At 39.5% G+C, this 12,683-nt stretch overlaps 1 protein-coding gene across 6 annotated transcripts in view; it reads left to right on the top strand.

The window, feature by feature from the left end:
- The first annotated feature begins 3,234 nt into the window (after window positions 1–3,234).
- zmiz2 (zinc finger, MIZ-type containing 2) overlaps window positions 3,235–12,683 on the top strand; it is a 38,764-nt gene continuing 29,315 nt past the window's right edge. For 2 of the 6 annotated variants that reach the window (XM_044332952.1, XM_044332949.1), the window contains exons 1-2: window positions 3,235–3,833; window positions 11,466–11,567. In XM_044332952.1, the coding sequence (XP_044188887.1) occupies window positions 11,518–11,567 (50 nt within the window). In that variant the 5' untranslated portion in view covers window positions 3,235–3,833; window positions 11,466–11,517. Of the gene's footprint in view, window positions 3,834–3,887; window positions 4,225–11,465; window positions 11,568–12,683 lie in introns of those variants that run through there. The other 4 variants (XM_044332950.1, XM_044332947.1, XM_044332948.1 and 1 more) reach the window with 3 other exon arrangements.

Below are 12,683 nucleotides of genomic sequence, written 5' to 3'. Positions count from 1 at the left end.
TTTACTCATTTGTCAGCATTTGCTTTTTCTTTGTCTTATGTGACAGTAAATTGATATTTTCTGACATTTTATAGACTAAATGATTAATCGATGATGAAAACTATCATTAGTTGCAGTCCTCTACTTGAGTAAATGTACTTAATTACATTGATGGCATGGTTGAAAATTAGGATTTGTATGGTTTGGAGTAGCTTGAAGGCAAACACTATCATGTGCTCTCATGACAGTCATGTGTGTCGATATCCCAGCAGCCTCTTGGATCTACACTGTGGCTGTCGTGTGTGTGTGTTAGGTCAGGAAACAGCAGTTTACAATTGCTTGAGCAATAAAAAGGGTGGAGGACCTCGCTCTCGCTCACTCACTCACTCGCTCGCTCACTCACTCACTCAGTCATCCTGCGTCTGAGTGTTATTCTGGGTCAGCCATTTCCCAGGAATGCTCTGGCTCTTGCCAAAGAGAAGTCACTACAATGGAATGCACACATAACACTGCAGAAACACAAGGATGACTTAAAAAGGCCTGAAAGTGAGGAGACAGGGACTGTGTTACTGTGTCTCTCTGTTGTGTAACTGTGGCCGATGCTTGACAACACATGTGTCTCCTCTCCGGCACTTTTACAGATGAATATTCAAAATACCACTTACAGATATGGAATAGATGTGTGCAATATGGTTAACCATCTGCCTTAACTCTACATCATACTCCCATGAGCATAATCGATTTGAACATTTTTAGTGATTTTTTTTTTTTTACCGCCCACTTCTTTCTTTAACTTTCACTTAGCTTTTACCTCGGTAAAAGTAGGAATACCACAGTATTAAAATACTCCTTTAAAAGTGAAAGTCCTGCATTCAAAATCGTACTTAAGTAAAAGTATAGAAGTAGTAGTTAATGGATTCACAGTATTATATTTATTATACATATATATAGATATAGATATAGATATAGAGTGCTTGTAAAAATGATTCACTCCTCTTGGAATTTTCCATGTTTTATTGCTTAACAATACTGAATCAAAGGGGATGTGGCATTTTGGACATTGATCAACAACAAAAAAAAAAAACCCTTTATATCAAAGTGAAAACAGATCTCTACTAAATGATCTAAATTAATTATGTAAAATCACCTGTTTTACTCATAAAATCTTGATTTGAAAAGTAATATAGCCGTGAAGTAAATGTAGTGGACTGGAAGTATAAAGTTGGATTAATTAGAAATACTCAAGTTCCTGAAAGTTGTACTTTAAGGATATAGCTGGTGATTTTCTATATTTCTCTTATAGTCTACAAATCTCATGTTTGGAACCAAACCAACAATGAACTGATCTACTAACAAGAACTGTGTTTGTATCCAAAGCCTGATATATCTTGTTTTCAGTCTCTGGAGAGTAGTTCTATGTAAGGCTAGTGCTACATATCACAACCTCTTGACATTGCACTTAAGTTCTTTGAATAATTTACAATGTAATATAAAGTCAAGAGGTTGTGATACGTAGCACAACAAGCCAGCAAAGCTGTAAAGAGAACCACGTTCCTGCACGCGCTCAGTGGCTTCTGCCTTACACAGAACTACTCTCTGGAGACTGAAAACATGATCGCTGCTATTAGTGTTTGGAGCCATTTCTAAACAAACTAATGTGACCAAACTCTTCATAATGAAGGAACATGTCACCCAGTGCAGTGTGATGTATTTTTAATGGTTTTTATTTATTCCTCTGTGGTCTACGCCACAGAGGAACGAAATATATCAGACTTTGGATACACACAATACTTGTAAGTAGATTAATTCTTTGTTGATTTGGCTCTGCAGAAAAGTACAGAAAATCACCAGCTTCATCCTTTAATCGGGTAAAACAAGTAAAATACTTGTGGATCATGGGTAAAAATAGCTCAAAGTAGCTCAATCTCAACCAGCTACAGGTACATTACAATGGTGCTTACATTTTAATGCATCAATAACAATAATCCACATCAAATATATTAAATACAGAGCCCTCAAAGTCCCAGAATATGATAAGTTTGAACTTGTAACTTGAGCACACAAGATAAAATTGTTAAAAAAATGTAATCCTTTAAGACTTTCAGGACTAATTTAACACTCTGACAGAGGCAGTTCTGCATTATGAATACTCTACATTTGATACTTTTAAGAACAGACATATAAAAATGGGCTGCTTGGATTAATATGGCTTTTCTATAAAACTACATACGCCCTTCATTATCCTTGCCTTCATCGAAAAACACAGCAGATACAGTAGGAGCCACGTTCTTAAATCTGTGAGAGTGCAGTCAGCTTTGCTTTTACTCCCACTACTCCTTGCTTGTTCCCTCTTTGTCTCCTTAAAACCCTCCCCATCTCCTTTTTTTTTTTTTTTTTGTTTTCTTTCTCTTTTTCCTCCTGGAGGTCAGATATTTGCAGCAGTGATGGTTGTTCAACCTCAGAGTCAAAGCAGGGTCAACACTTCAGCGGCATGCACCACCACCCTCCTCTCAGGGTTTAATGTGTAGTTATGTGGCGGAGGAGTCAGTTACTCCGTCCTGTGACATTGTGAAATGACTGCAGTACGTAGGAATTGTGTGTACGTGTGTGTGTGTGTGTGTGTGCTATGTGTGTGTGATTGTACTATGCGGCAGGTCGTGGGGGAGGAAGCAGCAAGACAGCAGCAGCAGCAGCAGCAGCGGCAGTGTATGGAGTGGAGAGGTGGTGGTGGTGGTGGTGGGAGGGAGGGGGGTGATATGGATAGTGTAGAGAAAAATGAAGAAATGGGAAATCTCGGCACCTGTTTCCAGGGCAACAGAGGTCTGAAAAACACAGGCAGGTTGGACTTTTTATTCTCCACGCTGCACTGCCCCTCTGGCAAGATACCGCAGACACCTCTAATGACTCCAAAACACTCAGCTTGTCCTGCTGCTAAAACACTACCTGGCTTCAAGTGACACAGACACTGACACTACCTGTGTGTATGTGTGTGTGTGTGTGTGTGTATGTGTGTGTGTGTGTGGGCATGCATGCCTGTGTGTGAGTGTGTGTGTGTGGGCATGTCTGACACATACATACATATAAGTGTTGCAGACGACATGTGCTCCCATGCATGATGGCTTGTGAATGGAAATCACAGACCATATGCATACATGCATGGATCATACGTGATCATTCACGGGTGACGTCATTCCAGATGCCCCCCCACCACCAAACACACACACACACACACTCTCTCTCTCTATCTCTCTCTCTCTCCTCCACTTATTCTAAATGATCTGCTGCTCTGGTCTGCAGTCAGTCAGCCGCCTGACTTGTAGGAGGAGGGACAGGAAAATGCCTTTCTCTGTGGGAGACATTAGCCCTGTGATCTCATGAATATATTATAGAGGGTCATTGTGCAATGAGGAAGGTGTACTGAGCTGACAGGTTATCTATGTATGTATGACCTGCCCAAAAAAAAAAAAAAAAAAAAGTACTGACTGCAACAGTGTTACGCTGATTGTAATTGACTCGTCAGCTTGCTCATAGTTATTAGTTAATAACACTGTTTATAGGTGACACCGCACGGAAGTTTAACATAAAGAAGATTCGCATTATAATTATATTAAAGTGTTCACTAGTGTAATTACTCCTCATCTGGTTTGCGGTGTGAAAACAACTAGAAAGAAAAAAATGTTATTAATAGTGTAACTGACGCTCGACAACGCGGCTATCAAGCAGCCTTGTCTTGTTGCTAATAGCCCGACTGCGACACTAGCGAGCTAATGTGGCTAAGCTAACATAACTGTCTACAATCAAGCGGCTTCACCGTCGTCGTCTGTGGCAGCCGGAGCAGAGAGGCGAGCGAAAAGGTAAGCAGCCAACCGTCATTATTAGAGCTAACTCGGGTGGGCTCTTGTGCCGCTTTTTTCCGTTACCGTGTACTCAAGTGTAACGGGATACAAAGCTAACGTTACACGAACTTAGCTAAGTAGCCGTTGGTGGCTAACGGTGCCAGCCAGCCAGCCAGCCAGCCAGCGGCGTGTTAAAGACCCTCCACAGCTCCGTTTCCAGCTCCGATAGATCGTATACACTTAAACGCTGCGAGGATACCACCACACTGCAGTTTCACCCGCACATTTCTGAACACTTTTTATTTTATTATTATTATTATTATATCCAACTCGTACGTTGCGTTTAACGGTCAACCGCAGCCTTCAACATTATAATCTGCGTTTATTAAAGAAGCAGCAGCTCAGACAGGTAGGTGAAACAAAACATCTGCTATTCTCATATTTTAGTGATGATTAACACACACATATACAGACAGAGAGAAGAAAGAGAAAGAAAGAGGATGGACTCCTCCACAGTAACCACACTGCTGAAATGCTTTGTTCTGCTCTGCTGCATGTTTTGTTTTGTTTGCAAGGAGTAAGCTGCAAGATAGTGTGCACACATTTTTTCATGCTACGATTATTACAGGTTAAAAAAAAAAAATCACGGTATCATCACGATATTTTCCTGAAATCCTACTATAAGTGCAAAAAATGTAAATGACTTCACAGCATGATTGTCTTTGGATTTTATTCAGTGAACAGTGTGTTGCAGCTTTGTTGGACTCTGTGTAAGAAATAACATGTTTAAACTCTGTAAAGAAAAGCTTGAAATCACTTTAAATGCAGCTCAGTGTCTCTTAGATTCTACACACACATTTATATCTTCTGAATTCATGAGTTTTTCCTGATGAAATGGATTTCTGGAGAACTTTTTTTAAAAGGCAGATAAAACAGGATGTAATAACAGTCATACTGGGCTCTTACAGACCAGTAGCCCTGCACACCTTCTCCTCATCATCAAAACTAACAAACACTAGCAGAGATGAAGCTGACAGTGAGGAAGAACGTGATGTGGCGACGCAGGGAGTTTGGACTCTCTCTCACTGAACGTTAAGACTAAACACCTGTAAGTTAGCCACACTTAAGTGGGTTTGACGGCTACTGTTAAAGGGACAGTTCAGCCCCTAAATCAAAAATCCTTCCACGGTGTAGATCGTTTTGGTGTCGAGTTGTGGAGATATCAGCCGTAGAGATGTCTGTCTTCTCTTGAATATAATGGAACTGGATGGCAGTGAGTTTGTGGTGCTCAAAGTGACAAATACATTTTTAAAAAAAACTCAAGAAATCAGGACCTTGTTGTGAGCAGTTTCATGTAGGAACTATTTTCTTTCTACTGCCAAGCATCTCACCACGCAGAGGGAAACTTGCATCTGCTCATGGTTGGTGGGTGTAGATCTAGATGGATAAAAAGCACTACAGGTAAGAGATTTTTGGGGGTGAACTGCTGTTGAAGGCAGAAGAGCTGTCCTCTGAAAACGATGCTAATCACAGTAATGACGTGATGAAAACTGTCTGTGGTATTGATTAGGTATGTCTGTTTGTTATGCACATTTCACCATGGTATCATAGAAACGGTTTTACCGCCACATCACTAGTGTGCAGGTGGTTGGTTTGTTTTGAAATATCATCTTATCTCCAAGATGTAATTTTTCCTCATGCAAGCTGAGCCTCTTCACAAAAGTCATTTTAACAGCCGTGAGGTTGTTGTATTTGTTGCAATGTGGTTTTTTGAGGTTTTAGTCAGTGTCTGTTTTTCCCTTTGGCCATGATTTCCTGAATGTATCATGGGTACAATAACATGTTGTCTTGGCCTGCAGCCAGGCTGAGTTAGCTTTTACATGAGAAGACAAGAGAAGGTGGTAAATAAAAAAAAGACTGAAAAGTACATTAAATGCTTCCACGGTGGAGTCAAGTGAAGGGTTTGGGTTCAGTTTGCTGGTGTTTGAGGTATTTTGCATTTGTTAAAGTTTTAAACATTTTTATAGACCAAACTAGAGCTGCAACTACTTTCATTATCACTAATCAGCTGATTATTTTGTCTTCAGATGTCTCAAAACTCCATATATTCAATTTAAAGTGATAGCTTAAAGTCAAGCTGAAACAGGCTGGATTTTTATTGCTTAAAACATAACTATTTTGACTGTTATGGCTCTAGATTAAAAAAAACAAACTATAATTAGATACCTGGTTGTAGGTAGATTTCTGGTTTTCACTAGACAGCAAACACAAATATGAACTTTAACACATTTTGCAGTTGAGACTGAATTTACCAAAAATATTTCATATCAGCGCTGTAAACAAAACTAAATATGATGTTTATTTCATTTGAACTGACCTTGTTCTGTATCTTGTGTAATACAGTTTGTGTAATACCTTTTTTATTTATCAGGCTCGTTCACAGTTCCCGCTGTGAGACGGTCCTGTAATATTATCTTGTTCTGGTCATTGTTGCGAGCTGACATTCGCCTCTCACGGTGACTGCTGCTCTTTTGTATTTAAGAGAGGCTACTGGTAATCTCTCCGATCCTATTGAGCCTTTTAATTAGAGCTTTATTAAAGACAGGTGCTCCGCAGGTCAGCTGCTGTTTCGCACAGGATGTTTTCATTCAGCGGCCGAGTTGTCCGGCAGTGACCTTCTTCACTGATTCGCTTATTCAGGAAAAAAAAACAACTTTTATTTTCTAAACAGAAGTGTGAAGAGATATTAGCAGTCAAGCACTTAATTGACCGTTTAAATGAGTTTTTATTGAAAGGAAAAGTGTTTTTTCTCTGTTTTCTGTCAAATAAGTTGCATCAGTACTAAACAGTAGACAACAGGGCTGCATCTAATGATTATTATTGATTAATAGACTAATTGTTTGGTCTTTAAAATGTGAGAAAATGGTGGAAAATGACCATCACAACTTCCTAAAGTCAACAGTTTAAACCCAAATATATCCATGTTACTATCACATGAGACAAAGAAAAGCAGCGGATACAACTGAGAAGCTGGTTCGAGGTCATGTTTCGGCATTTGTGCTTAAAAAAACGATTATTTTCTGGTGATTGACTAATCGATTGACTAATTGTTTCAGCTCTTGGGAAAGACACCTGAAATGCATCTGTAGCTTTGAGATGTGGGAATACGTGACGGACATTTATCATTATTTCCCGACATTTTATGACTAAATTAGAACTGAAACTAATAATAATTTTCATTATCAGTAATCAGTTAACTATGTTGTTGCTTTCAGCCTGAGGTGATGAATTTCACATGTCTTTATCTCGTATGATATTAAATTTCCATCCATGTGAAACAGAAAAGAAGAAAATTCACACGCTATGGAGGATGAAACATGCTTAAAAAAAATAACTGAAATGATTAAAATAGTTGCTGATTCATTTTCCGACGATAGACTCATTGACGTTCCCGCTATTTGTTGTAGCTCTAGATCAAACAGATAAACTATAATATGAAAATAATAACTGATTGTGGGAAGATGAGTCGGAAGATTCGCTTCATAACAACCACAGATGTGAACTTCAATACATTTTGTAGTTGAGAATCATCAAATTTACCAAAATGATTGTTGGAGAGAGCAGGAAGTTCATTAACTCTGCATTCCTCCTCCACACAATTAGTCGATTCATTGATTATTATAAAATAATTTTAATGATCAATTTATCATCCTTTAAAAATGACGATAAACTAAACCTTGAACCTTAACGATAACACGCTATAGACAAGTTATTTAATTTTTTCCATGAGGCTACGCCCTTCTAGTCTTGTTTTATTGTTTTACACAAGCTAATTGGTGGAAAATGACCATCATAACTTCTTGTTGTCTTGTTCTGTCCAACCAGCAGTTTAAATGATCATCTGTGTGATTGTTTTGTCTCGGTTATATGTTTAAACTCGCGGCCGATCGTACAATCTAAAGGCGCGTCCAGCCAGACTCGGTTCATAAATCTCAGGTTTAAAGGAGACTCAGCTGTAGTCCAACGTTGTTTCCACTCGCAACATGATTTAAAGTGTTTTCTGTGTTCATCAGGGACCTCTGCTCCGTTCGGCCGGCACATAATCAGACTAACATACCTTTAATTTCACCAAAAAGAAGAAAGAAGGGTGCTATTTTTGCATAGAAGGATTTGTGTTTCATATCATTATAAACTGAGTATCTTTGTGTTTTGGACTGTTGGTCGAATAAAAATGAAGTCGTTTCTAATATTTCATTGACTAAACGATTGACAATAAAACAATAATGACGATAATCATAAGTTCCCGCCCTTTTACGCAGGAAACACAAAAGTTAACTTAAGTTCATTTTTTTTGAGCAAATTGATTGTGTTTGAGGCAGCAAAGTCTTTCTTTCCTCCAGAGTTCTTTCTGTTTCCTGCGGGTTTAATCTGATAAGATAAAAACACAAAGACACATTTGTATTTACAGCAGGAATGAATCGGATTACATTGTTCTCAGCTCGCTGGCTTGTTTACAGATCTCACTGTAGTCAAAAACTATTGATAAAGTTAGGGCAGGGGGGGGGGGTTTTGGTTGTGTTAGCTCAAACACATTCAGCTGTGTTACAGTTAGATGAGGCGGCTATCAGAGCTGCAGCGATCAGTCCATCACCAAGAAAATTAACTGCTTTGAAAGTCAAATTATAAGCAGATATAAGCAGAAATTTCAGTTGCAGCTTCTCAAATGTGAGAATTTGAAGCTTCTCTGTTTCATACATGATAATAATCTGAATATCTTTCAAACAAAACAGGAGATTTGAGGACGTCTCTTTGACCTTTAAGAGATTATAACGTGCATTTTTCTCTGTTTTCTGACATTTTATCAAGAAAATAATCAACAATGAAAATAATCATTAGTTGCAGCATCATCATCTGGTGATAAATAGACTTCTGTATGACTGTTTTCCAGGAATCATGGAACAAAATACCGATAACTTCTGCAACTAACAGATTATTTTTATCATCTACTCATCTGCTGATTATTTCTTTCAATTAATCAAACACTTGATCTGCAGAACGCCTCGAGATGATGTCTTTAAACGTCACGGTTCGGCTGATCAACACTCCCAAAAGATATTCAGACATTTGAGAAACCAGTGAAAGTTTTTTTTTTTCCATTTGTTCCCTGATAAAAGACCTAAACCATTAATCAATTATCAGAACAGTAGCTGATTAATTTCCTGTCAGACTGATTAACCCCAGTAAGCATTTCAGCTCCGCTATGAGTTATGACACAATAGATTAAAACATGAGATCTTGATAAGTGGATGACAAAACAAAAGAAGTAACTAAAGAGCGTTTATTAATTTACGTGACGGACCGGCAGCTAATAAATTATGTAAAGTGTGTTTGTTTTGTTTTTTTTTATATCTACCTGACTTTACTGACTAGCTGCCAATCTCTCTTCCCCTCAGGCTCCTCGTTCATACTTCACATGAATACTTTCATACCTGCTCCAACGTTAATAGCTCTTTATTTTAATTGATGATCAGTTTAATTGGAATTGGATTCTGTGCTTTTTTGGCTCCAGATGTTAATCGGCTGCTAATCTAGAGAGAATACAGTGAAATATATATTTAGATTAGTGGTAATAACTGTTTTTAGTGGCTGTTGTTTACATAAAATGACAGACAGAATTAAAATAATATCATAATAATGATAATTAGAGCTGGAAGTCAGTTAATTGATTAGTTGTGACAGTAAATGTAACAATCTTTATAATCAAATAATCGTTTTAGTCATTTATTTTTTACAAAAATGTGAGAATTACACTGACATGTTCCTACATCACGACAGTAAACTGACTGTTTTTTGGGGTTTTTGGACGGTTGGTTTGACTAAACCACATCTGAAGACGTCATTTTGAGTGTCAGGAACTTATTACCGGCATTTTTTTTTACAATTTTCTGACATTTTATAGACAAACTGATTAAGAGAAATAATCCATCAGTTACAGCCCTAAAAATAATCAAAGAACAATACAAATATAGAATAATAACAGTAATATGTGTGTGAATGTGTATGTGTTTACAACTGGAAGAGACGTAATTAATGATTAATGATCTTGATTAATCAATAAGTTGTTTGGTCTATAAAATGTTTCCCAAAACTCAAAAACACTCTGACATAGAGAAAGACAGAAACTAGACAATATTCACATTTAAGAAAAATTTTGGACATTTTTTTTTTGGGACTCAAGACGATTAATTGATTATCAGAACAGTCTGTGATTAATTATCTGTCCACTGCTAATAAGTGTTGCAGCCCTGCAGAGAAGGAATACTAAGCAAAAGAAAAAAACTAAAAAGTGAAACTGGCGAAATATCAATATTCTAGTTTAAAACAGTTGTTACAGATGTTTTTTATAAAACTAGGATTAAATGTAGCCGATCTCTTCATCTGCTTTCACACACGAAGCTGAAACCAGCCCTCAGAAAACAAACTAACTGAAAGCGTCAGTCGAGGGTTGATCGAGTCGCCTCCGGTTGTTTTGTTTTTGTTTACTGCCTGGGAGGTAAGTAGAAGGGGGGGGGGGGGGGGCACAGGACAAGACAGAGAGGAAGAGTGGGATGACGGCATGCGGGGGGGGGGGGGGGGGGGGGGGGGGGGATGAGGAGGACGAGGAGAGAGGGAAGTGAGTCGTGGGTAAAGAAAAGGTCAGGAGGCTGAGGTCAAAAGAGGCGAGTGTGAGAGAACAGCGTGTCTCAATCGTTCCTCAGCAGGTACAGTGTGTACTGATAGAGACAGACATCTTACATGCCCCCCCCCCCCCCCCCCCCCTCCTCCTCCTCCTCTTCCTCAACCCCTCTTGTCTTTGTGTGGTTTTTAGCTGCTCAGCTGTGATGGAAGTTATAGATGCTATCTGGAGGCTGACGACGCCTTTTGATAGGAGGGAATTTAGGTATTGCGGTCATGTGATCCCTCCCATCTTCTTCGCAAAGATGTGGGGTGTCTGACCCAAATCTGCAAAGTGCAAAAAAAAAAAAAAAAAAAACCAAAGAGAAGAAGAAATTTTAAGGAGGGGGGGAGGGGGAGGGCTCTGATGTCGGAAAATGAGCATGTCAGTTGGTAACCCGTCAGATAAAGAAAATCATTAGTGGGGAGGTAGGAGGATGAGAAAACATCTGGTAGTGAAGGAGACGTGCAGGGGTGTTATTAAACGAACCAAATCGCACGAACAAGATGATTCGTCTCCGCAGCGAACAAGTGTGTGTGTGTGTGTGTGTGTGTGTGTGCGATTGTTAAGTCGGTGTGCTCGAGAGAGAAGAGTCTGCCTCTTCACATCTCTGTTCTCTTAAATTCCTTTTGAAATCAGCAAGCTAAATTTAGCTCCCAGCACCCCTCCCCCTCCTCTGAGAGGTATCAGAGCTACAGCAGTCAGTGATAGGCTAACGTTTTGATGTGCACAGTCCACACACACACACACACACACACACACACACACACACACACAGATTAAAGCGAGTGGCTCTGAGTGGGAGGGCACTGTGTCTTTGTGCACACAGTGTGGGCTATAGTGATGATAAATTGTTGCTGTGCAGCAAATGAGCTATGAGTAACCGTCTTTTTTATGTGTCTGTCTCTCTCTCTCTCTCTCTCTCTCTCTCTCAGGGCTGCCACTTGAGGACAGTAGGGGCTCTCTAATGATCCCCACGTTCATCCGATGAACCCCCTCAACTCCATGAAACCCTCCCTGCCTCCCACTCCGCAAAGGTAAACACATTATAGTGTCCTCAGGTGAACCATGTGACTCCTCACCTGCTCTGGCCGGCGGCATTGCGGTTTGTTGTGGCTGCCGGGGGGGAGACCTGAATCACAAAGCAAGGTTAAAGTATCTTTTAATCTGTGTTATGAAATGACAATGTCAGCTTTATAGTGAGTTTCAGGCTGTAACTTTACTGTTTTGCTTCACTCTCAGAGCTCTCATAGCGTCGCAGCAGGCAGCTGCAAACAGACACAGTTAGCTGTAGACTAGCTGGTGAACATAGTGGAGCATTTAGCAGCTAAAGAGCCAGATATTTCCCTCAGGAGTTGGTAGAGAGTAAAAACAGAGCTAAAAGAGAGTGAATATTGGACTCTCATTCACCAGGTGGACAGAAACACGACTCCAAATGAATGATAATGTTGCTCCGAAACTGCTGGATGTGGAAATAAGCGACTGTTTGCTAACAAGTTCAACATATCAACTTAAAATGTGATGATATGTCAGTGTTGTCGTTGTTTCTGCTGCCCCAAAGAGGCCAAAAAATAATCTATTGCAGGATTAACTCGTTACTTAGCTTCAGACCCTCATGGTGTGTTCAGACAGAACCGTTTTAAGTTTATTAGCCTCAAACAGCCGAAGCACCACCTGTACATTAGCTGTAAGCTATCAACAGACCGTGTCTGTACTCCCCAGAGACTCTGGTTCATGAAGTATATTGTAAAGTTGTGTTATGGTTGAAAAGACAGTTGTTGTTAATGTGCTTTGATAATGTTTTCCACTGGTTGGGACTTGAATTTAACTTTTTAGGGCGTTTTCAAACCTGTAGTTTGTTTGCTCTGGTCTGAGTCAGTGGATGAGTTGGTAGACGTGGTTCGGTTTCTTTACACAAATAGAAAAACATTAAAGTGAACCAAAATGCATCACTAAAAGCCAGGTGAGAATGTTCTCAATGTTGTAAACACAGGAAGAAGGTCCTGAAGAAGCTCCTCGATTCACTCTCCAGCTAGCTGCTAGCTGTTAGCAACTATTAATTTCACTCATCCACATCCCAGCATGCTAATATGGCTATGAGAGCCGCTTAGCTCAAACTTGGAGCCTTGCAGTCAGTCAGATGGAGGTCTGAT

The sequence above is a fragment of the Thunnus albacares genome, chromosome 18 (genome assembly GCF_914725855.1).
Source record: "Thunnus albacares chromosome 18, fThuAlb1.1, whole genome shotgun sequence".
NCBI classification, from domain to species: domain Eukaryota; kingdom Metazoa; phylum Chordata; class Actinopteri; order Scombriformes; family Scombridae; genus Thunnus; species Thunnus albacares.
The sequence above is the reverse complement of the archived record's forward strand: the minus strand, read 5'-3'. Positions and strand labels throughout refer to the sequence as shown.